Source organism: Natator depressus, chromosome 5, assembly GCF_965152275.1.
Source record: "Natator depressus isolate rNatDep1 chromosome 5, rNatDep2.hap1, whole genome shotgun sequence".
NCBI lineage: Eukaryota > Metazoa > Chordata > Testudines > Cheloniidae > Natator > Natator depressus.
Window position 1 is genome coordinate 45,443,044 of NC_134238.1, and position 26,073 is coordinate 45,469,116.

General features: G+C 39.9%; 1 protein-coding gene across 2 annotated transcripts in view; it reads left to right on the forward strand.

Moving 5' to 3' along the window:
* The first annotated feature begins 1,003 nt into the window (after positions 1-1,003).
* The window catches only part of WDR41 (WD repeat domain 41), a 40,790-nt gene continuing 15,720 nt past the window's right edge, over positions 1,004-26,073 (forward strand). Inside the window, exons 1-9 of one of the 2 annotated variants that reach the window (XM_074952693.1) lie at positions 1,004-1,271; positions 3,466-3,581; positions 11,393-11,441; positions 13,678-13,809; positions 14,166-14,228; positions 16,187-16,298; positions 19,911-19,973; positions 21,660-21,770; positions 24,649-24,833. In XM_074952693.1, coding sequence (XP_074808794.1) covers positions 1,221-1,271; positions 3,466-3,581; positions 11,393-11,441; positions 13,678-13,809; positions 14,166-14,228; positions 16,187-16,298; positions 19,911-19,973; positions 21,660-21,770; positions 24,649-24,833 — 882 coding nt within the window. In that variant the 5' untranslated portion in view covers positions 1,004-1,220. The remainder of the gene's footprint in view (positions 1,272-3,465; positions 3,582-11,392; positions 11,442-13,677; positions 13,810-14,165; positions 14,229-16,186; positions 16,299-19,910; positions 19,974-21,659; positions 21,771-24,648; positions 24,834-26,073) is intronic. The other variant, XM_074952694.1, reaches the window with a different exon arrangement.

Genomic DNA, 26,073 nt, shown 5'->3' on the forward strand with positions numbered 1-26,073 from the left:
TTAGTATCAGAGATACCACAGTTATTCCTACTCTGGGATATGGGAAATTTGTGGTACCTCAAATAACGTAGTAAATGTTGACAAAGTTTGATTATGTAAGTCAGGGCCAGAAGGAACAGTGAGCAACTTCAGAGAGATCATAACAAGCTAGATGAATGGGCAACACCATGGCACATTAAATTCTATGTTGATAAATGCAAAGTATGCACATTGGAGGAAAAAAATTAAATTACTCATACCCCTTACAGGTGCCTAAATGAATGGTAAAATTCAAGAAGGGGATTTGTTGTCACTGTAGACAGTTCAGTGAAAACCTCTGCTCAATGCACACCTGCAGTCAAGATGTTAGGATACGTAAGGAAAGGGGTCCGGTGGCACCTTAAAGACTAACAGATTTATCTGGGCATATGCTTCCGTGGGTAAAAAAACCACTTCTTCAGATGCATGGAGTGAAAATTACAGATGCAGGCATTACATAATGACACGTGAAGAGACACTGGTTCTCCACTTGTGAAGTAACTCCTTTCTCTTCACGTGTCATGGTATAATGCCTGCATCTGTAATTTTCACTCCATGCAGCTGAAGAAGTGGGTTTTTTACCCACGAAAGCTTATGCCCAAATAAATCTGTTACGTCTTTAAGGTGCCACTGGACCCCTTGCTGTTTTTGTGGATAGACTAACATGGCTACCACGATACTTGACACCATACAATACACAAAATCCACCTTTACATAAATCAATGGTGTGGCCTCATTTGGAAGAGTGTGTGCAGTATAATTCACCCCGAGGATATTCCAGAAATAAAGGGGGGGGTTTCAGAGAAGGTGATGAGAATGATCAAGGGCCCGAAAAAAGTCTTGTATGAAGAGAGTGTGAAAAGATGTCGATTAGTTAACTTGGAGAGGAGCCGAATAAGAGGGAACAATGGGCTGATCAGTTGCTCGGCACTCTTAGCCCTTTGCCTGGCTCTGGAGCTAAGCGCGGCAGACGCCACCGGAAGCCACGGAGCTTCGGCCGCGGTGCGATTTCGATTAATAAGGACTTTTCCCCAAGCTCGAGGTGGTGCCGCGGGGCGGCGCGCGGAAGCCACTTTGCTCCTGGACGCTGCCAACCCCACGTACGGGAGGCAGCGAGGGACAACATCGAAGTGTCAGGGCGCTGTTCGGGCGAGCTGCCTCTCCCCAGGCGCTGATTTCACTCCGGCCCGGCTGGACTCCCGATGTTGCGATGGCTGATAGGAGGCGGGCGGGAGCCGCAGGGACTCTCCGAGGTAAAGCAGCAGCAGCAGCCGCCCCGCCCCGCCCCGCCCCTGCCTCTGGGAGGAGGGACCAGAGCGTGCGCGTGAACTGAAGACGGGTGGGATAGGGGGCGGGGCGAAGGGGGCGGGGCCAGGAGCAGGCAGGGCGGGGAGGGGGCGAAGGGCTGGGGGAGGGGCAGTTGGAAGGGAACTAGCCCTTAATGTTTTTCTCCACTCAAGAAGGAGCCAAGTCTAAGAAACCCAGCAGAGCCCATGGGTATAGCCCAGTGGCTCTCAAACTTTCGTACTGGTGACCACTTTCACATAGCAAGCCTCTGAGTGCAGCTCCCCCCCCCCCATAAATTAAAAATACTTTCTAATATATGTTTAGCACCATTAAAATGTTGGAAGCAAAGCGGGGTTTGGGGTGGAGGCTGCCAGCTTGCAACCCCCTGAGGGGTCCTGCCCCCCAGTTTGAGAACCCCTGGTATAGCCAGACCTCACCGAGGCAGGTATCAAGCCCAGTAAAGCACCTTAGATTGTCAAGAAAACAATCTACTGCTTATTTTTGGCATCTCAATGAGATTTTAGGGATGCAGCTTGGAAATGGCCTAGTACTTGCACAGAAAACCTTCAAAGGGCAGAGACTTGATTTTAAAAAAATGAAAAATTGGGGATTGCAAAATGGCAGCTTAAGATGGTTTAGTATGGTGTATTGCTCCATGTCCCTCCACCCAAATCTGAGCCCTGATTGGGTGTTATTCAGTGATTGTGTTGCAGTTTTAATACTAACCATGGCTACAGCGTCTCGAGTCTCAGGTCTGTAGAAATCTTAAATCTGTGGTCCAATGGATAGAGGACTGGATTGGGAGACCTGGGCTCTATTCCTAGTGCTGCCAAGTGACCTCGGGCAAGTCATGTGATTGGTCTGTGACAAAGATAGCTATCTAGCGAAGCTACACAGTCTGTCCAGTAGATGTTTTAGTGCTGCTGCAAAATAATAGGTCCTTTCTGAGTCTCAAAAGAACATTGAGACAGTCCTGAAGGTATGAAGATGTTGACATTTGCTCGTAAAATTAAGCTGTAACTGTGAGAGTACTCTGTCACTGAGTTGCCACTACGTTTCAAGGTATCTAGCAATGACACCTGATAAAACAAGAATTGTACACTACTGAGTTGTTCCAAAAATGGTGGAAGCTTGAAGCACAAGAATTGCCATACTGAAGCAAGCCAATGGCTCTCAGTAGCTTATACTAGGAAAAGTTAGAGAACTGCCATCAACATCGTGCATCTAGTAATGCAATAGTATGCTATGGAGGAAGTGTCTTGCTGACCCTGGCTGGTGATCAGCTTATTTCATGAGCATAAGTGATAGCCCTTGTAATTACCCCAGATGGCATAACTGCAGATGCTATTCAATAGAAATTGAGCCTTTTTTGAATCTGACTAAACTATTGGCCTTAATGTCTTGCGATAAGGTCACAAGGGATAACCTGTATTGCATGTCTAAAAGCATTTCTTCTTGTTTGTTTTAAACTTGTCTGTCAATTTTTAAAATGAAACTGTTGGTAAGAGGGGACATCATATAGGGTTGACAGACCTCAGAAAAAAGGCAGTTTAATGAGAAATTTAAAGGTGTAGTTTATTAGGACAGGAAGAGAATTCCAGACACTTGGTAAAGCAGCCCCCATCATTTCATTTATTTATACCTGCTCCTGTATTTTCACTCCATGCATCTGATGAAGTGGGTTCTAGCCCACGAAAGCTTATGCCCAAATAAATTTGTTAGTCTCTAAGGTGCCACAAGAACTCCTCGCTGTTTTTGCTGATACAGACTAACACGGCTAACACTCTGAAACCAGACCATAGCTGTTAACCAATTGCTTTCTTTAGTTATTCAAGATCATGTCTAAAACAATAAAGGACTGTTGCTTATTAGGTTTTTTTAAAGCAGTTTAAATGTTGTACAGTAACTCAAAGTACATTCCATATTATAATCTACCTAATTTAAGTAAATAGGAGGGAATCCCTTGTTATAATTTCCATTAAGGGAACAGATAGTTATGTTAAATTCATGTTTGGGGATAAGTTTTATTTATATGAATGATCTATTTGTGAATGTATTTTATACACACACTATGCTAGATATGACTGAAAACAATAAAAAATGAATTATATACATACAAATTGAGGTATTCATGATTGATTTCTCTTGATGGATTTTTAGAAATCGTCCGTGCAGAGCTTAGGTGAAGAACAAATACAGAATCCCTATACTGAGCTCCTTGTACTGAAAGGTCATCATGATATAGTGAGATTTCTAGTACAAATAGATGATTGCAGGTAAGAGATTTTTTTCAAATTATTGTATTACATCCAAAGGAATACATAAGTGGAAGTCCATGAAAATTAAGAAATATTTTGATAATTTTTCTGCCAGAAATTAAATATCAGGTAATTTAGATCTAAATTAATGCAAATATGTTCAGTAAAACATTACATTCAAAGCAAAAAGTGATTTCACTGAAATTTAAACATTTTCCTGCAACTTTTGCTTCTTGAGCATTCAGGTTTCTGGATCTGCTCCTATAATTGCCACACAGATTATGTGGCTTGACCAAGGTCAAAGAGGAACTATCTGTGCCTCAGGTTCCTGTAAAATGGGGCTAATGCTTCCTTATTTTAGAGGGTGTTATGTGATCTGAAAAGCACACAGATCCTGGGATTGCCTTTCACATTATTGCTGCCCCTTTCTGTACCTTTTCCAATTCTCTAGTATCCTCTTTGTAATCAAATACTCCAAACAGTACACAGTACTTCGACATCTTTAAGATGTCCCACTGTCCATTCAAAATGGATTTATCTGAAAATGAATTATTTGCCTTTCCTTTGTTATCATACCCTCCCTGTCTCCTAGGCCCACAACCGCTTTCCTTCTCCAACTATATTGGTCTCTTTGGAAGTCTTCCATATTTCCTAATTTTAGTATTGCCTAAATCCATCTATTTCTTGCTGTACCCACTGTCGAAACTTAGGTTCATCGTTATTTAGTCTTGGTTACTGCAAGGATTACTTCCTTTCTAGCTTCTCACCGTTTCACCCCATCAGTCTATTCAAAATGCTGCTGCCAAAATAGTCTTCCTCTCCCACTGCTCTGACCATTGTCATCTTTACCCAGCAAGCTGTCAGTGGTTTCCTTTTTCAGTACCTCATTCTAGCTCCAAAAGGAGCTAGAAGCCCCTTTCAAAGTCCTACATAACCTCCTCATCCCTGGTCTCCTCTGATTTCTTCCTGCCTCTGTTCTCAACTCCCTCTGCATCTCCCAATCCTTTTTCCTCTTCTCATTCTCAGCTTCGTGCCTTCATTCATGTACTCCCCAATGCTTTCATTATCAGTCCAGTTCTAATTTACTTATAACCTCGTCTAACTGTTTGGGGTGAAGTCTAGGAAGAGAGTGTTGTCTCATGGTTAGACCAGTGGTTACAGACCAGAGAGGCATGCACACTGACTTGGCATGGTCATTCTGAAGGCAGTGTGGATGAGTGAAAGATTTGGCACTGACATGTTGGAGACCTGGCTTTTATTCCCACCTTTGCCTGAAGTGATCTTGTACCATCTCTCAGTTAAATTTGTGCAATAGGGGAAATAATACTGGACTGCCTTTTAGGGTAGAGCTTTGAAGCTTTGTTCAATAATAAGGGTTGCAAAGTGCCTAGAAATCTAAAATAGCAAGCAGCAGAGGTGAGATTTGAACTCCTGGCCTTCTCTAAGCTCAGTGCACTTTCAAGGGTACAGGCACTTTGTTGGGGGAAGACTCTCTCCCCCCTAGTGTCTGCTGATCAGGCAGCTGCATTCATCCAAATGTGGAATTCCCACGATCTCTTATGCTTGCTGCAGTTTCACAGAATTGACCATTTTGAAAATATTTACAAAAGGGACAAAATTCTTTAGGTCTGCAGGATACATGTTTAAATTAAGCATGTGTTAGAACTATTATAGATAAGGAAATACATGCAGCTTATGATTGATTTTTCTAAGTAGCATTAAAATAGGCCACAAAGATTCAAATAAAACCGTAAGGTTCTTTTCTGGTGATTTGGGTAGTCATTACAGCAATTTCAGACTAGTTATTTTAATATTTCTTCACAGTACATATTTTCAGAATATGTACACTGAATAGATCTCATTAATCTTTGAAAATCTGGCTTTATAGTAGAAATGTTGGAGCATCCTGAGGCAGAGTAGAGGCATCTGCTGATCCTAACAAATCCTCTATTACTTCAGGAGAGGACTGTCTTCATTGTACTGTATCAAACACATTGCGGTACTAAACAAATAATAATCAATGTAAAAAACAGATGGACTAGTAAGTTGGAGGACAGGATAAATCAGATATGGATAAGAAATAAGTTACATTAGTATCTTATAGGTGTTTAATATTCTGAGTTTGAACTGTTCAGAATAGTTTGTGTCAATGGATAGTTATTTCATTTTTTTTTATTTAGCATGAATATAGTAGTTGTTAAACAGCTGAAAATTTTTCACCTGCTTTCCCCCCTACCCCCAATAAAATTAGTATTGCTATTCAGTTTCTGAAATGTTTTTATTTAGTTTTTGAAGCTATCCCATTGTGTTTTTTTGTTAACTGTTGTAAGCCAGGCTTCACGCTTCAGGTCTTTAGATAATATCATCTTATTGAGAATTTTGCAGAAGGATTTTCTTGTTTTCTCAGTGGCTCGGCTAAAACCAGTGAGTGGAAAATTTTCTCAGATTGGTTTTTGAAGATACTAAATAAATCCTGTATCAACCTAACAGACAGCTGCTTTTTTCTTTGTTTCTTTCTTATTTTTTGAACATGAAGTGAGGGTCATATTGATTGGAAGATCACTAAAGAAGGGTAAGCCTCAGCAAGAGTCTTCCAAAAAATGGACTGATAAAATTGCATGTAATACCCTAGCATTTGACATATTAAACTAAACTGAGTTCATAACACATTTTAAGAATAGCTTTCTTTGTTGCTCATTTGACCATTCCTTGCTCCTCCAGGAAGCAGACAAGGTTATAGAGGATGGTGATCATGACTGGAAAAGAATCAGGTGACCCATGAAACTCCAGCTTGGTGAACAAAATGTATACTGTAGAACCAACCATCCTACAGATATCTTTATATTTAAAAATAAATCCTTAAAAAAACAACAACACTGTACATCTTGTATTTGATGAATTACACATGCCTTCTCCTTCAAAGGTCAGGTTTCTTTTCAGATCTTTGCTCAAGTGTCAGTGTCCCATCATTTAATTGAAGGATAGGTTTCCACATTTAAAGTGTTCATGTCCAAAATGTGAGTGGCTGACTGTTGTGTTTGGTTCTGGCCACCCCATCTCAAACAAGATATAGCAGAAATAGAAGGTACCCAAAAGTGGGAAACCAACATTAGTAGAGGCATGGAAAGACTTCCAAATGAGGGGAAATTGAAAAGATTGTCTGTTCACTTAAGACAGGAGATGAAGAGGGGACTTGATAGAGGTATATCAAATGATGGTAAGGAGAAGCTACATTAGGTCTACTTACTGACTGTCTAATACAAGAGCAAGAAAATGTTTAAGTTTGAAAGGCAACATAGACTTACCTTGTGGCAGGATATCATAATGGCTAAAAATGGATTAGGATTAAATAAAGATGATAGTTTTATGGATAATTAGAACATTCATATTATTGGGTAAAAGTTTAGAAGGGATAGAACTCCTCCATATTTAAAATATAAATCAACCACTAGTGTCTAAAATTAGAAAGAAACTTCCTCTATAGGCAGATTATTCCCTATTTGTCCATTATGGAGTTCCTTGTACTTTCCTCTAAAAACTCTGATAATGACCTGTACTAGATACAGGACACAAGAGTAGATGGTGAATTTTCTTGTGAAATTCGCAGGTGAGTCTACAGTCTGTACTCAGTCTAATTTAAAAAAAAAATAATGGAGTGCATATTGAAAGCCCCAAAATTTATAGCACTGGAGTTTTATCAGCACAATAGTTACAACACGTAAAGCACCAGTGCCGTATTTCCTAATGGTTAAGGAAGGGAGTAGAGTGGGCATGGGGCTCTCAACAGCAGGAAGCCATGGTTCAATTAAAATAAGCTTTAGCTCAAACTCCAGCCTTTGCATATCCCCTGGTGGGACACCTGTTTGTGCTGCAACTGGCAACTACTGGGAGGGGGATGGGAGCTGTACTAAGTCAGAACCATGATACAGGGCTCTGCCCTGTGGCATATGTCTCCTAATCTTCCAGTGAGGTAAAGAGGGAATTCACCCCCTGTGAAAAGGTGGTTTCTGCACTAGTTTGGGCTTTGCAGCATTGGGAATATCTGGTGCCTACTACTTTCGGATAAAATACATACTCACTAGCAAAATTAACAACAGTCATGTGTCCAGCCCTAGCAAGTCCTAAGCAAAATTAGTGCTGATGAATTTGCTGAGCCCCAAGTGGGGGCTCAAAGCACAAAGTTCAAAAGCCCCCTCCCCCCCAAAAAAACCCTCATCAGCCCAATACATCTAGATAAAACAAATAAGTTTAGCTTAAATATCCAGTGGTACCTCCTGCTATATAGGGAGGGGAAGTTTGTATTGCCTTGTGTTTTAAATAATTAGCCACGTAAGTGCTAAATTTTTTTGGAAACAGTGTTCTCCTGTATACTGCTTTTGTTGGTGTTTGGATTGCAGACCTGCTCCTTTGGTGGTGTAAATCTGAAACCTGTTGTGTTCAAGGCATGGGGATACGTCCCATAAACAACAATAAAATGTAAAGTAAACAATACCCTTGACATCACTACTAATCCCAACGTCCCAGAAAAACGGATCACTCTTTTAGGCCTTTTGGACGAATATGACCCCACTTCAGTAAAATTTAAAAGGCTTGAACTTAAAGTAAATCTGAGCATGGATATGAGCGAGAACTGGCAGTGTTATGGTTTGGGTTGCAAATAGTCTATGCTGGTGACTAAGGAATCCTTACCACTTCAGTGGCAATACCACCATCCTCATGTATACACAAGGGAGTAGTGGGGGGAGTGGATTTGTTCATGGGGGGAAATTGGAAACTACCCAGGTGCATATGGTTCTCGCTGGGTGGGAACTGACAGGCTGTTATGTAATTGTAGTAAGCCCAAATGTGTTCATTTATGGACTGACATGCCCAAGTGGACAGCACCAGGGGAAAAACAAATAAATTTTAAGCTAAAAGAATTCCTTACACCCCGAACAGTGGGCAAAAAAGTCTGGGGGAGGCAAGGCTACAAACAATAGCACCAGAAGGTGAATGGGAGATTTTGCCCTGCACTTCAAAGGCATTCAAAAATTTAGGAAAAATACAATATTTAATAACTTAATAATTAAATGCCTTAATAAAATGGTTAATATACAGCCCAATATAACAAAAATGGCTTCTCCAAAACCCCCATTAAAATAAATGGCCTAAAAGTATGCATTTTAAAGCCCTCCTTTACCAATTTAGTCAGGGCATATATAATTCAAAAAACCATTATTAAAAAAAGCAATTGGTAATTAAACTGAACCCCACCCTAAAAAGTAATTATAAATCTCACATTAGCAGACATTTTGGTCCTAAAACCCCACTGCAAAAAGTTTGTTCAGTCATTATAAGGGGATTATTCCTCTCATAATTACAACCAGGATACAAATCAGGGTCCTCCTCTGACACATTCCCTCCCCCAAGCTACGGCTTCCTCTAATCACAGCCTCTATTGCCTTCTGCTCTCCCAACATGGCTCTGAGAGCACAACTTTGTCTCTTACATTCCCTGTGATCTGCCTGGGTCTTATCCTGGGATTCCTTCAGTAAGGCTCTAACTTCGCTTCTATTAGTTTGCTTTTGCAACTCAGATACTTCCTGTTCCAACTTCTTTCTCTTGGTCACATACTTGCTTGTGCAGTGTCACTGTTTGTGCGGTCTGAATCAGGGTGGTAGCCCAAAGGGTGTCTGATTCTGCTTTTAGGCTATTTCCTTTTCTTGTGTGTGGACTCTGTACTTCTCTAAGTCCTTTACTCTTGCCTTTAACTGATCTATTTTATTTATTTATTATTGAAACCATTTGCTTAGAGCTGCAGGAATGCCCCAGCGTGAGTGAAGGTTCCAGGGTCCATTACCATATTTTTGTACAAAATTTGTCAAAAGCTGTTATCTAATTTTTTTTTATTGTTTTTTTTTTTTTGACATTTTCTTACTTGACCAGGCTCCCAGCCTGAGCCCCAGAAATGGAATGTATCCGTAAATCAACTTGCGGATTACAATATGGAAATTTACAGGTTGCAACCCTGCTCTGCTGTCTCCTCCCTATTGCACAACAAACTGTACTGACTATCCCCTCCTTTCCACCACTGTTACCCAGGGTTTTCTGAATCCAAAACAGTGGTAACTTAACTTAGCAGTGTCAGGAATAAGTTAATGGGGACACAGCTCTTCCGTTTAATAAAGGATTGATACAAACCAGAGTGCTTTTACCTAAAACTACTTTATTAGGTTTTAAGCGCCCACATATATGCACTATAGCAATAAGTTCAGAGCATGCCAAGCATAGTTAACCATCTCAGACTTTGGGTTTGAGTGATCACCAGCCAGGCTTCCAGGGGGCCTTCTTCCATACAGCTGTTCAGGCAAGGAGGTGACACCTCTTTGCCTGAAGAAAAGCTCCCTCAGACTGCTCAGTGGTGTTTATTTTTACATAATTTTTATAGCTACATTTTATAAAAGAGAATTTATAATAAGCCTTACTGGGTTACCAATTTTTTAAGTTTTAACAAATTGGTTATTTTTTATTAGCAAAGGATTTTTAATATTTTTAGTCATGATAAAAAACTTGTTAGCAACCTTGGTTCTAAATACCCCTATTTTTTATGGTTTGTCAATTTTTAAAATTTTGATTAGCAAAGCTGCAACTGCAGCAATTTGGCCTTGCCTATGAAAGCCCTGACCATTATTCCTAGCTATGTGGTGTTCTGCTTTTAACAAATGGTGGCTAAATGCACCCAAAATGACTGTGGTTTTAGTATGATCAAGTTCTGGGGTTATAATTCCTTTCCCTCTTTCTCCATCTCTCACCACTATCACCTTTTAGGTTTTTTTACTCTTTTTGAGAGGACTTCAAGTTGTAGTGTAAAAACACTACAGAAACATTTGTTCAGGGACACATAGTTGTTTAATCCTGGGCTGTGGCCTAGAACAACTAAAAGTTAAAATGTAGCTGTATCCCCAGTCAAGAGCCAGATGCAGATGTCTTCAGATCATATCATTTCTGTTTTCAGTCGCCAGAGATTGGCTACTTTCCTTAAACAGGGTGCATTGATACTAGGAAAACTCACTCTCTAGCAATAGTGCAGCTCCCTGACAGTAAACTGCTAGTGTAGACAGGGCTTAGGCATGTTTACTGAGGTGCTCTCTCGGTAAGGAAACAGGTCAAATTTATTTGGATTTAGGTAAAACAGAACCAAAACTCAGCTGCTTTTTCCTAGTGTAGATGCAGGGTACAACCTTTAGCTGGGTTTCAGCAGGTGTTATGCATAGCAGCATACATACAATCCCCTTGTGAGTTCTTTTGTAAAGTCAGTTTAAAAAAAAAAGTTGTAATATTCCTGTATGCCTGGCCTGACTTTAATCCTCATGCTGTGTAACTTGTTATGTAGTGCTCTCTAAATTACTTGGCTAGATAAGAAGGCTAATAGACTAGGACTTGGCTTTATTGGATATGACCTCCCCCCTCTCCTCCACCATCCCCAATATTAAACCTAAGCAGTAAGAAGACTGGATTCTGTAGTACAGGCTACTATTGGGAATAGTGACAAAATGCTTAGAACACATTAAATAATATTCTCAACAATGAGAATATTAAAGCATGTAATGTGAGAAAGTTTTCACTTTTGTTTATTAAGCAAGTCAGTGATTTTGGTTTCTATGCAGTATTTGGAGCTTAAAAAGGTACCTTTTTATGCATCAGATTACGAGTAAAACTGAAATGTGATTTCTCTCCTTATAAATGAAATAATTTGCTCTGTTTAAGTAGTGATTATTGGTGCATAGCATCATACTGGAAATCTATTTATCATTTTCTTTACCGGTTTTGTTTTCTTTGTTCTTTATCAGATTTGCATCTGCAGGAGATGATGGAATTGTATTTCTGTGGAATGCTCAGGTTAGTTTAGTTTTTGAATGGGGCTTGTTCTGTAATAAGGATGTGGACAGGAGTGGGAATGGGGGGAGCTGATTTTGCTCTTGAACTAATCTAAATCAAGAATCAGTCCATTGAAGTTTAGTTGAGCTGTGTCTAGCATAATGTAAAATTGGTGCAAGGGCAGAATCAGTCCAAGAGAGTCTTAACACAGTACAAATAAGTTGAGTTTTATAGACATGTCTGATAGAACAAAAATAAAAACCAATTCAAGGATGTTTCAGCTTCAGAGAAGTAGGATGTGAAACTGAGTGTCTGAAAAGAGACGTAAAAATGTGTATGAAAATATTCAGTGCAAGATGAAGTATTGGAAGCACAAGTTAAAATGTTTTCAGTAGCTGCTAAGATGTTCGCAAAAAGAAAAAGGAGTACTTGTGGCACCTTAGAGACTAACCAATTTATTTGAGCATGAGCTTTCGTGAGCTACAGCTCACTGCATCGGATGAAGTTGCATCCGATGAAGTGAGCTGTAGCTCACGAAAGCTCATGCTCAAATAAATTGGTTAGTCTCTAAGGTGCCACAAGTACTCCTTTTTCTTTTTGCGAATACTGACTAACACGGCTGTTACTCTGAAACCTGCTAAGATGTTGATTGCTGAACCTCTCAATATCAGACAACATGGTGAGGCCCCAGTCCTGCAAAGACTTATGCAGAGTGTTTAATTTGTAATGAAGGAGGTACTGGGCTCAAGCAATTTTTTTTTTAATTTTCATAACTGACACTGCCAGCGCAGAGGTGCCAGGTTATTATGAACTACCAAGCCTAGAGGTGCCAGGGCTCAGTCCTGGAAGTCTTGGCACAAGTTAAGCCCTGCTTATGCATGCGTGTAACTTTTTGCAGTCTGCCTACTCCCATTAATTAAAATGGGGCTACTCATAGTGTAAAGTTAAGCACAAGTGCAAATCTTTGCAGCCTAATACAAGAACTGACTTCAGTGTCACTTCCATGGAATTAATAAGAAGGAAAGAGCTCTTAGTTGCTTGCCATGATACTGGTCTCACTCCAGCTTTTAAAAGTATTTTGTTGAACGTAACACTTGTCACAGCAATATTGCATTTTAGAGGTGATACTTCCAATAATAAACATGCTGTTTTCTCCCTATCCAATCTTATAAAAAAAAAAAAAAAAGAAGGTAAGTATCTTGCAGGTTACCTGTTAGAATTGTTTTAGAGGAGGATGCCTTATAAGTAACTTAGATATTTACTAGGCTGAAAGACAGATCAGTGAATGGTCTAAAGTCTGAATGTTAAGCTTCAAGTGAGGCAGAGAGAAATCTCGGAGACTAAACTTTTTATGAAGACCTTTTGAAAAAAGTTATACATAACATTTACAATAGTGTAACTTAAAATAGGAACAGGGGAACTTGTAACTTTCCTTCCTTCTTTTCTGAAGAGTTTCAGTTAAGCATAATATTTCTTATGGAAGACATTTCATAACCCTCTAATATGAAACAGAAAATTGTGTGTGAGAGAATCAATATTCGAGAAATGTATGTGAAAATGCACACAAATCATTTACGGATGTAAAATTTGTGGGTGTCCAACTTTAGAGTTCTATTTTTTGACTTTTACACACTTACATGCTTGAAATGACTTGTATTTAATAAAAAACCAAAATAAGATATTGTTAATCCACAAGTGTGCAATTTCAACTGTCTGCATCCCTAATTAACTTTCATGCTAGGTAGTAAAGCTAAAACGGTCTCATGTTATGGGTGTAGACAATAGATACAATACTGAGTTTCATACAGTAAATGTTAAGTCAGATACTCTTAGTGATAAAGGTAGTTTCAAGTAAGTCAAATGGTTTTATTTTTTAAAATAACCCTTCAGATTTTGTTTTGCCAGCAAATGAGAAATAAAGTGATGTCAATAGAGTACAAATGAAGTAAATTGGCTAATATTTAAGCTAAAAATGAAACCATTAAAATACATAAGTTAAATTCTGAAATATTCATCTTAAAAACTGGTGTTCAAGTGGTTTCCAGTTATTAAATGTATAGATCTTCCATAGTATCCCCCTATATTCATAGTAACAGGTTTATTTAGGTATAATAAATCTTGGTAACATTTTCAATAGCACCTAAATGACAGACTCCTAAAGTCCCCATTTTCAGAAGTCACTTAGGCACCTAGGTTTCACTGGATTTAGTGGATTTTGAAAATGTTACCCTTAATGTGCTGTATTTTTTTTTTCCAGACTGGAGAAAAGTTATTTGAGCTACATGGACACACGCACAAAATTACAGCTATTGCAGCATTTCCTTCATCTGGTGCTTATGAAGAAAAAAATCATTTGATCTTAACAGCATCTGCTGATAGGACAGTGATTGTATCCTTAAATCTTAGGAAGATTCAACTGATTTTAAAGGGAACAATGAGCCAGGCAGCAGAGTGGGTGGTAATTGTTTATATTTTAGTAGGACCCAAAGGCCTTTGTCAAGGCTGGGGCTCGGTTGTGCTAGCCTCTGTTCAAATACACAGTAGACATGGTCCCTATCACAAAAACAATGAATATGTAACAAACAAGTGTTTGAAATGACACTAAGTGTCCAAATTTTGAAGATGTTAGTATTTAGAAAACCCATGTGTCTCTACATTTTTATTTCTCAAACTCTGTCATCTAATTATAAACTAAACATAGAAACATGTTATGACCTTTTGTGTTTCCTTAATAAATGAATTCAGGAATGGGATTGCAATAGTGGCAGGCAAGTTCAGAAAGTGTCATGCTTCCATTCCACTGTAAAGGTAAAGAAAAGTCCAAGTATGTGTGTATAAGTAAAAAATACATATAAATATATATAAATAAATAAAAAATACACCTGTAGTGAAAGCTAGTGTGAGATATGTGAAGACAGAATATTTTAAAATGAATAACCTACCTTTTAGTTAGCTAAGACCACTTACTTCAAAGGTAGCGGAGTCACTGAGATCTAGGTACTGACAAAGGTGTTAATAAAAGGAAGTAGCTGGGAGCAACAATTTTATTTATTCCATTATAAAAGTGTCACTTTTTGGGGGACTCTCTAACACCATTGGATGCATCAGATCTTTCAAATGGGACAGGGATAAAGCTTTGGGGCTGTTCAAGTTTGGTTCAGTTATAAACGGTTTACAATTGCCATTTCCCTTTTCCAACTTGTGTTCCTCAGGAAAATTGTGTTCATGTTCAGTTGTTTGGCATGCAGTCATTATGCTAGACACAGCTCATTATGCTAGACCAGTGGACTGGTTCTTGATTTAGATCAGTTCAAGAGCAAAATCAGCTCCCCACATTCCCACTCCTATCCACATCCATATTCCAGAACATACCCCATTCAAAAACTAAACTAACCTGAGCATTCCACACAAATACAATTCAATCATCTCCTGCAGATGCAAATCTGGTAAAGAACAAAGAAAACAAAAAGATTTCCGGTAAGATGCTATGCACCAATAATCACCACTTATAAATGAAATAATTTGCTCTGTTTAAGGAGAGAAATCACATCTCGGTTTTACTAGTAATCTTAAGCCCCAAATACCGCATAGAAACCAAAATAATTGACTTTCTTAATAAACAAAAGTGAAAACTCTCTCACATTACATGCTTTAAGAGATTCCTGAGGTAGAGTGTAAAGGTCACTTTGTCCCCAGGAGATCATGCTCCACAGCTACCAGGAGTGGATACTTCCAGTGCTCCATGATGACTTTGAGATCCAAATGAGGTGCTTCAGCCAACCATGCGATTATAGATGTATTGCAGTTGGGTAGCCGGGTAGGGGCAGAGCCAAAAATGACAGCCCTAGAAAATCTTCCCAGCCATATGGAGTGGCAAGCTGCATTATTAGTTATATTGAGGGCCCTACCAAATTCATAGCCGTGAAACATGTGCCATGAACTGCGAAGTCTGATCTCCCCTATGAAAGCTGGCTATTGTAGGGGAGGGGCCTCCTACCATGGACTGGGTTCTAGCTGCTAGTCCCAGCTCAGGCTGGGGAGGGACGGTACTGCCTCTTCCCCTGTAGGAGCTGCTCCCAGAGCTGGGTCAGACCCACCTCCAAGAACCTCCCCCAGCCTCAGGAAGCTCCATTGGTGCTGGCTGGGAGCTCAGCTCTGAAGGCCGCGCAGAAGTGAGGGTGGCTGTCAGCCCCCGACCTGAGTGGAGGCTGCCAGGAAAAAACATGTACGGGAATCCACCCCCCATACCCTGTAACCCTCACTCTGTGGTGCTGGCTTTAGAGTTTGGTGCCCGGCCAGCAGCTGCTGCTGCTCTCTGGCTGCCCAACTCTGAAGGCAGCACCCATGCCAGCAGCAGCACAGAAGTAAGGGTGGCAATCCCATGACCCCCCTACAATTGCATTGTAAACCCCTGGCCCTACAACCCCCTTTTGGGTCAGGAGCCTCAGGGCTACAACCCTGTGAAATTTCAGATGTAAACATCTGAAACTGTGAAATTGACTTCAGTGGGGCCAGGATTTCACCCTTGGTCTGGCTTTCAGTACCTTCAGTGAGACCTTTGGATGATGAACCCCTCTGAAATCAGGCCCTACAGTCTTGTTAGTAAAAATAGTGATATTTCACAAGTGATTTCTGTATTCTGAAGGAAAGAGAGTTTAATGTATTTCATAGTACCTGCAGTTTTACCTATCTAAAGCTGAATCATTTCACTGCAAAATTCCCCAAAGAACTTTTGTAAGGGCCATTTATCTGATTTTGTTCTGCAGTGTTTGACAGTTCTTCAAAGACTGGATGTATGGTTATCTGGAGGGAGTGATCTATGTGTTTGGAACAGAAAATTAGATCTCTTGTGTAAGACCAGTCATCTCACCGATACAGGTAAAAAATGGAAATGGCTCATTATAGCAGATAAAGTGTAAGTAAAATGGGTTTGTATAATGGTGCAAAATGAAACCTGGCAAATTCTCTTTAATTCTAAAGATAACATTATATATTAAAGCTGCCCTCTGTCTAGTTTTAAAAATGTCAACTTAATCATTTCAGAATTAAGGATACTTATAACCTGTGCTATAAGCATTTTAGAATGTCAAGTTTCAATAATTGTACATTAACTTTGACTTGCTGGACTAGATCCTCAACTAGTGATTTATACATTTCCCTTGCAGAGGGCCAGATCCACAGCCTAGTGATTTATACCTCTGTGAGGGAACTAGACTTTTTGTAAGTACATAGGTTCAAGGGTTTTAATTACAAGATTCAATCCTTTATATAAACAAAAGGAAATCTTTGAATAGGATTAGTAAATATAATCAGATATGAACTTAGAAACTCATACTGCTCTGAACTATTAGTAAATCAATGCATTAAAATACGGTATCGTCTAAATATGTTTGTAAAAGCTTAAAAAAATGCAGCAATGTTCTTAAGGCATCTAGTATACTGGAATTTTTCGGTACACAACTGGAGCCAAAATAGCTACATATACCTGTCATAAAATAGGAGACCAGAGATATTTTAGCCCTATATACACAGGAGGATTACACAGATACACAATTTAACCTCCTACCTCCAAGTTTTGAGGCAAGCCACTCATTTCAGACCTGGTATTACTTCCAGCCCTCACAATCTGCTTGTATTTTACCATTTATTCCTGGAATGGAGATGTTGGAGAACTTTGTGCAAGTTAAAGGTAGTTGTACAGCATTTCAAACAGTTTGCTCTGAACCTCATTGTGTGTCTTTCACTCAGCATAAAGCTAGTTGTTCTTATTTATATTGCACTAGCACCTAAGAGAACTCCCTTCAGACTAGGAACTCATTGTCCTAGCTACAATTCAAATGGATAAGAAGACGTAGAACCTACCCCAAAAAAGCTTGTGTGAAATCCTGGCCCCATTAAAGTCAGCGATTTCACCCGTACAGTCTTGGAGGACAAGAAGGATATGTGGCAAAGGGGATGCAATTAACTATGCACAATTTTAATGTGTACTACATACATTTCTTATGAAAAAAAATAAAGTATATAAAAATGTATGCCTGTACCCAGTTGCCCCTTGACCTCTTATGTAGATGGCACAAAAGAAGTGCTGTTTGTGGAGGGGTTTGGAGGAGGAGGAAGCAGTGGCCTGAGAGATCAGTTTGGGATGGGCATTCACACATAAGTGGCAGCATGGAAGAAGATGAGAAGCAGTGGGAGATAAGCGGTCAAGGCTGGAATCAGTGGCAGACCATAGCAGAGGTCTGAAAGTGGGGGCAAAGATTTTGAACTTGATGTGGTGGGACAGAGGAAGCCAGTGAAAGGATTCAGAGAGGGAGAGCTATGGCCGGGAAGATGATCATAGCAGGTATGGGGGGATGGGGAAATACAGAAGCCAGATAGGAAGCAGTGGTAGTAATTGATAGGAGGAGGAGGACTTGTATACAGGTTTTAGATAGAAACTGAATATCTGATTTTAGAAATACTGTGAAGGAAGAAATGCAATATTTGGACACAGCCTCGGATATGTGAACCAAGGGAAAGCAAGGCTTAGACAGTGACTCCCAGGTTATGGACCTGAGTGGGAAGATGGTGATATTGTTGATGGGGACAGAAAAAGCAGGGAGTGGAAAGGGTTTGGGAGGAAGGATTAGATGTAATGTTAAATTTAAGTTCATAGTAAGATATCCAAGAGAACATGTCTGAGGGACAGGCTAAGATGTGAGGGAGGGAGGTAGAGAGACAGCTGAGGAGGGAGAAGGCAGATTTGTGAGTCCTCATTACAAAGGTGTGAGAACACCCAAGGAAATGGTATAGAGGGAGGAAGAGGAGAAGGGTCACACATTTGGGACCTTGAGAGCTACGGTCTGGTGCAGCAATATCTGTAAATATTGAACTCATTTTCCCCAATGTATCTATGAAATACATTGCAATTGTAACAGTTACATCTTTAAACATTGCCTCAGTGGCCTGATCACAAAGATAGGCTGAGTTTTCATATGAGAAACATCACCTATCCTAATGCTTGAGCTGGTCTGCCTTTGTTTTATTACACAATTCAAAAGCTAGGAGTTGGGGATAGTGTAGCGGTTAACGCATGGCACTGGAAGTGAGAAATTCTTGACTTCTAGTTCCAGGTCTGACATGGACTCCTTCTGTGGTCTCAGACAAATGTTTGTGCCTCAGTTTCCCCATGTGTAAGAGATAGATACTAGTTAGTTCATAAGGTTGGTTTGAAGATTAGAGTAGAATCTCACTAATCTCCATTTTATCTGGAGAGAGAGAGAGCAGATATGGATGTAAAATGTCCTGTATATGTAATCACTGCATTTATATGAATTTACCTATTCTAACTTAATTGCTATAGGAGTACTATCTATCTGTATGTTGCTATTCTGCATAAGTATGTGTAATCTTAGATCTTTAAAATTAGAATAGATAAATCTATACAAATATGCTTTATCTGCCTTTCTGTGTGTGTGTATGTGTGTCTCTGTATACACACACAATGTGAAATAGAAATTTGGAGTAAAGGCATACAAATCTAACTATATATTGATTTACCTTATTCGTGGACTCAATACTACCTATAAAAATCAGCTGTGCTATATTTTACATACAGCACATACAATAAAAAGAAATGCAAATTAAAAATGCACCCAAATCACACAATCATATCTGTATAGCATAGAGCTACAAACAATGCCAACAGTTTGTAATTGGGCTAATAAAAACAACAGTTATAAACCTGTTAAAGTGTATATAGTGTTGTCTGGTGGACAGTCACAAACCACTGCTGTTCTTAGTTTATGGGACAGTTTCCTGAGGAAGGGTTTGATGCTATGAGGTGCTGAATGCCCTCATGTTCTAAATTTGTCCAACAGTTTCCACAAGACTACAAGCATTTAGGTCATTTTACAGTTGTAATGGTGACAAAATCCCTCGTTACAAGAGATTTGTCATATTGCCTAATTTTTTCCAAGGCACTGTAGAGTTGCAGCTCCCTTTAATTTCAGTGGGACTCGGCATTTCTGGAGATCAGGCCCACAGTGTTTAAAATAATGTGAATGGTGTAGTGTGGCAGAATATGCTTGTTTTTTGTCTCTAACTTTTTTTTTAAAGTTAGGAAGTAAAACATACTGGGTTAGAGAGCCAGCAGGTGTAAATTGGCATAACTCCATCAAAGCCAATGGAGACTTGCTAATTTACATCAGGTGAGGATCTAGCCCATTGTCTTTACTAAACATGAACATTGTTTGTAAAAAGCTACTGTTAAAATGTTTTGAAATACATATGAATTGATAAATCATAGAAAATATATTTAACAGTGTATTTGTGTTGCCAGTACATACGCGATATCAATTTGCCTCTCATTTGTGTGTTGAGAATGTGGAACTAACTTTTCTTATATTAAAGTCCCTAATTTTGAGAATGATGAAACAAGGGCTATTTCTTAACTGCATTATATTTGTATGGAGAATAACCTTTTCCCTTTCTTTATGGATGTTTTTAAAGCTATCAGCGCTTTGGTTGAATTGCCTAAAAACTGCGTTGCAGCAGCTGTTGGCAAAGAGTTGAGTGAGTATATTACATTTCAACGTAATTTCCCACAACCCTCAAAATATTCAAGAGGTTTACTGCATATAAGAAAAAGTCTAGCTTGCAAGAACACATGGATTGAAGCATTTTATCAAAACTGTCTAGGAAAATTGGAGCCAGATGCCACTATCAGCTCCCTCCTTCCTTGTTTTTTCCAATATATATACTTACCTACATGTTTCCCCAATCTGGGCTGCCTTGCTGGCTATGTTATTTAAAAAAAATTTTTTTTCACTTCATATTACAACTGATAAAACTAGTGTTTTAAGAATGCTTCTGATTCAACTTTTTGGTAGAGAGTAACACTCAATGTCCGGTCCCCTTGCAAGTGAAGTAGTAAAATGCAATTGGAGCTGCAGTACTGGACAGCCACTGCACTTTATTAAAACCAAAAAAACCACAAAATAAAAACAAACAAACTTCTCTTGCTTGTTTTCTGCAAAGTTATGTCTCAGCCACTCTCAGCAACACTTTTGTGGTGGGATGAGATTCTCTGACTTACTATGTGTTTCAGAATTAGGAATCAGGTGGCATTTTACCATTTCTGATAAAAGTATTTTGAACTAAAGCTAAAATATCCTGTCAAGAGTAAGCGGGCAGATTGGGGGTGGAGAAGAGGGAGAAATGGGGATGATGCGAATGGATCAAAGAAAACGGCTGTGTTTACAAAAACAAGATGGAAAATAAATTAAAGTGTGGATATTTTATTAAGCTGCTTAACTTTTTTCCAGTTTAAATATTTTTTAGTGGTTTAATGATGCATCTAGTCTTTCTTTCATAACTTAGTTACTTGCATTCAGTAATTTTAAAATTTCAGCATGACGCAGTGTCTTATTACCTAACTAGTACCATATCCATTGTTGTGCAGATCCATTTTGGTTCCTATATGGCTTAGTAAATGGCCTATGATTTACAGTTAATTCAAGTTTATGATAATGAATCATGGTCTTTTGATTTTAACATTGTTTTATACCAAGTTCCCACTTGTTTCCTTCTCTAAGAACAAAATGTGTGCACACTGGTTGTAGCAGCTCTATACGTTTTGGTAGCTTAGTACCCCTGGTGCCTAGTTCTAATACAGGAGACAAATTTCTCCTTAACCTTGCTCTGGAACTCATTATCTGAGCTTCCATTTTGTTTTCACCTCTCCCCAGCCCCCAGTCCAGACTCTTTACCCTTTCTAGGCATCTCTAGAGTCTGCTTATCATAAAAACATGCGTGCAAGGTGCCAGCCAGGGAATATTACCCAGAGCACATAACTAGACACTCTCAGAGCTCAAAGTAAAATAACAGGATTACATGTTTGTCATCCATGAGGAGTCTTTTTTTAAAAAAAGATCAACAGCACGTAGTGTCTTCCACATGTATTCAGAGGTGAGAGTCTGAAGAGAACTCCAATTAGCAGGAGACCAGGTACAATATTACATCACCACCAAAGTATCGTAACTCTTGCTAAGCAGGTAAAAAATATATAGCTGGAGCATAGCAGCCCATAGCACTTTGAAACCCTCACAAAAGAGACTGTCCTAAACTGTATAGTACATACTGCATTGCGTCATCTAAAGCATACTTAATTCATAGTTGTGTTCCTCATTTAAACAGAGCTGCATTTTACTCTATACAAACGATAATGCTTATTTAGAAAATTTGTCCATCTATCTTAAGTAATTTTTAGGTTGGTAGTTTCCACAGAGGGCTCTGAAGGTTGGGATGTCCTTGAAGTAAAACGCCTGGTTGACCATCAAGATAATATCCTCTCATTGGTCAGTGTCAATGGTAAGACTAGTTAGTATTTCTGGTTATTAGTGGAATGTTTTCAGCTACAAAGTTTATTTTGCATATGGCCAGACACATAACTGGAACAAAGCTTTCTAACCGCTAGAGGAACTCTCAAATGGAGTTGTGAAGATAGTCAAATTTAAAAACTATATGTAGTGATGCTTATGAAATTCTTATATCAAAGGACTTCACAAACACTAACTCAACCTCACAACATCCCGGTGAAGGAAGTACTATTATCGCTATTATATGGATAGGGAAGCTAAGCCAGATAGGTTGTGACTAGTCCAAGGCACAGAGGAGCCAATGTCAGTGACAGGAATAGAAGTCCAATTCATGGTTTGTATTGTGGTTTTTTTTTTTTTTTTTGCTATTGCTGTATTGGAAGTTTAAAAACACCATTCTATCATTCCCTTCTGTGACCTCCTAAAATTGCTTAACTTAGATGACTATGGTAGGTTGTTATAACAGAAGTTACAAAGTTTGAAGGAATGTTATGTTGCTTTTTAAAAAAAGTTTGCAGCACATTATGGACACTCAAATCTTACCAAAAAATCAAGTTGTGATTTTAGTGTTGCTTTAAATTGGCTTAATGTTCAATAGTAATGCAAACCCATCTGAACAAACAAACAGCTCGGGAGTCTGAGCCAGATTCATCCCTCCACCAGCACAAGGGACCAAGATGAGTTAGTGTGTGTCTTCTCTGTACAGAGGCTGCAGGAGCCGATAGAGCCCCTGCTGATGGGTAGGGTAGGCCTGAGAGCTGCCCTAACTTCACCCCTGCTGTAGAAGCCCCTATGTTGGCCTTGCTACACCCTCTCCTGCTTCTCCCCCTCTCCTTTGGCCCTTCCCTACAAGTCTACTTGTGCCCAGGATTCCTGTGGATTTGGCATAGCAGCTTCTTGCATCAGGGTTATTGCACCATGGCCTCTTTGGTGCTATGTGGTGAAAAACTGGGAAAATAAAAGCTTAGATTCTAGAATAGCAAGAGCTATGGGATTTCCCCCTCCCCCCCACAGTTTTCCATTGGTTCTGATCCCAGGAGCCAAACAATGCTGGGTTTAAAGAGGCACCCCACTAACTGCTCTATGTATATGATGTGATGATCATGGTAGACAACTCAGCCCCCACCCTCTAAAAACCACAAGTGGGGGAAACTAGCTGCCACAACCCACCCCTTCACAGGCACACACACTGTTCAACACTGATATCTCTGGGTTGCTGGTACAACCTTTTTCCTTCCTGTAATCTTTCCTTTCTCTCAGGACATTTACCTGTAAATATTGGGCAATCCTGGCTGCTTTCCCTAACTCTATGTTGGGGGCTCTGTAGATCTCTTCAGAATCCACTGACTACACCTCCCTGTAATGGGGTGCAGACAGCCAGCAGCACCTCCTGCTGGCCTCTCAGGGAATTAGCTCTTCCAGCCTCCAGAGCACCCTCTGCAGGCCAGTATCCCTCTTGCCACTGGCCCCCTTGTCCTTGCCAGACCCCAGTGCCCCTTTTACCCAGGGTGCTGACCCTTGGCAGTACCCCCACAGTCTCTGGGTCTCCCCTCCCCAGGGAGACCCCACCCACTATCCCCACCTCACCTCAGTCTTTGGCTATTGCCAGTCACCATTGAGCCCCCACACACTGGGGTAGACTGCAGTGTATAAGCCAATCATTACAGGTAAGGGGGGTTTGGATCTGCTGCCTCTGCCTACCCATGGGCTGCCCCCTGCAAGCCCAGTACCCTTTTTGGCCTTCCACTAGGTCTGCAGCCTGGGGGGTTTCGAGGCCGGAGCTCCCCAGCTCTTCTGGCCTTCCCCCAGCCCTGCTCCACTCCAGGTACCTTCTCAAGCTCCCTAGCAGCCAGGCCCATCTCCCTCCACAGCTAGAAGAGACTCTGTCTGCTCCTGGCCCACTGCCCTCTTATAAGGGCCAGCTGGACTCTGATTAAGCCAGCCACAGCCTGACTGGGGCGTGGCCCCCAGCTGAGGCTGCTTCTCCCAATCAGCCCCGCTTTTCTTTCCCTGCCACAGCCCTCTCCCCAGGCTGTTTTAAGCCTCTTAAGGCTGGAGTGGGTGACCACCCTGCTACACTCCCATTTTTGGGTTTGAGAAACCTTTAAGCTTTTTATTCAACCAGATTAACCATAATAGCTTTTGATAACCTCTCTTTCTTACTCTAGGAGGGAAAGCCTAATCTTTTAAGAGCCCAGCAATGCTTCCCTTCCTGATCATAGTCTAGCTCTCTGGCCCTCTCTAGTCAGGAGCCAAACAGTGACCCTTCAAACTCAACCTCCATAAAGGTCCAAATGAGCATTCTGGGTGGTGCTTCCATCCTAGATTTCACACACCTGTGTCCCCGTACCCAACAGTGTATGATCTTTGTCTCACAACATACCCAATTTACAACTGTGTTTAACAATGCCTATCCTACACCACCACCTATCATACATTCTAGGTTATCTAGCTTCTCCACACCAAGAAATAACTTGTATATTCTGCCTGAGAGAGGATGATCCAGTGAATCACCAATAAAGTATAAGTGTCTGTTCATGCAGGGTGAAGACAAAAACCCTTAGCATTTGTGCATGCTTCTGCTGTTGATGCCTTTCTTTGTCATGGTATACATCACAGAAGTTGAAATGCTTTCCTTTCTGATTTGTTTTGCAAAACATTTATTTAATTTTATATCAATAAAAGGAAGTCAGATTACCAACATCTTTGAAAGGACAGAGGATTTTACCTAACCAAATACATACTACAAACTCCAATTACTAACTTAGAAACAGGTTTTATCTAGCAGCATTTTAGCTGTTGCTTTTGTAGAGCGGCTTCCTAGTTTGAAATGCATTAATTATAATATGCGGCTTTGTGCTTTTGTCTAGATTTGACTTTTGTGACTGGCTCTCATGTGGGTGAGCTGATAGTCTGGGATGCACTGGATTGGATAAGTCAAGTATGTGAGCGCAACACATGGGACCCCTCTTTCCACACAGTCACACAACAAGAAATTAAATTATCACAAAAGCAACATGAAGTTTCAATTCAGCATTTAACATCTGATGCGGAGGTAAAAACCTTAAACAGACCAAACCAAACAAAAATAAAAAATGAAGTTTACTTTATAATAGAAAGCAGAGTGTTTTAAGTTAACATTTTCAGTTTACTCTAGCAAGCAATAAGTGATGTTTGTTTAAAATTTACTCAGCTACCTTAAGAACTGGATATTATTTATTAATGCAGTCAATAGTATTAATGTTTTGCTCATTGGACTAACAAGGTTACGGCAGTTACCCAATGCTATTTCTAAGTAGTTCAGTACAGGGAGTTAGTAGACTCAGCCTGAGAACTAGCAGACAGCAACAATGAACAATTACGATTTAATTTGTTTTAAATTGTCAAAGGCTGATTTAATAAGTGTTTAAAGTTGGTTTTAAAAACCAAACAAGGTAGGTGCCTGTTTCAGTGAAATGAAGTTATTCCAACTTTTTGGTTTGCTTCTCCAAACTTTGCCCCTCAGACAGTTCTAGCTGTAGGCACTTTAAAATTAATAAACTGAATTAAACAAAGGGCATATTTACAGTCTGTGCCAGACTGTGAACATGTCTATACATGGTAGTAAAAAAAATTATCCTGCCTTTGTTCCAAGAGACTTGACCAATTTAGTTGATTGAAAAGGTTGCAAAGATGAGTTCAGAACTGCAGAGCTTATTATAATGCGTCAGTGATAACTCAAGGGTGCACATTCTTTCCAAGAAACTCAGCCCAGGACATGATTATTACTTTGTACGCAATAAAGCATCCTCAAATTGTTATTGTTAGGGCATGTTTAGTTAAATCAAGTTTTAAGTGAAAGGAGAAAATTCCCCAGATGGGCTTGAAAACTGCTGAAAGGGAAATTGTTTAACAAAAAAACAAAAATTGTTCCCAAAAAACCCTATTGGCTCTCCCCCCTTACTCTCTTCATCTCCCCCCTCGTTTTCATCTCCTCCCCTCCTTACAGGTTGACAAGGCTCACCTCAGAATAATGACAATATATTTGAATGTCAAAATTAAATTGGGAGGGACAGGCTGAGCTAACCCAATGTAAATCCAAATATAGCATAGTTCTTGTGGAAATGATGAGAACCTTGCTAGCCTGTAGACAGGAGGAAATGGATTAGAGGAGGGATCAGAGCTAGTCCTCATTGAAATCAATTGCACAGTTCACATGAACTCCAGAGAGAGCAAGATTTGGTCTGAAGGAAATCGTCAAAAGGGTTTTTAAATACTTTAAACAAAATTATTTCCCTGTTATGCAGCTTGATGTT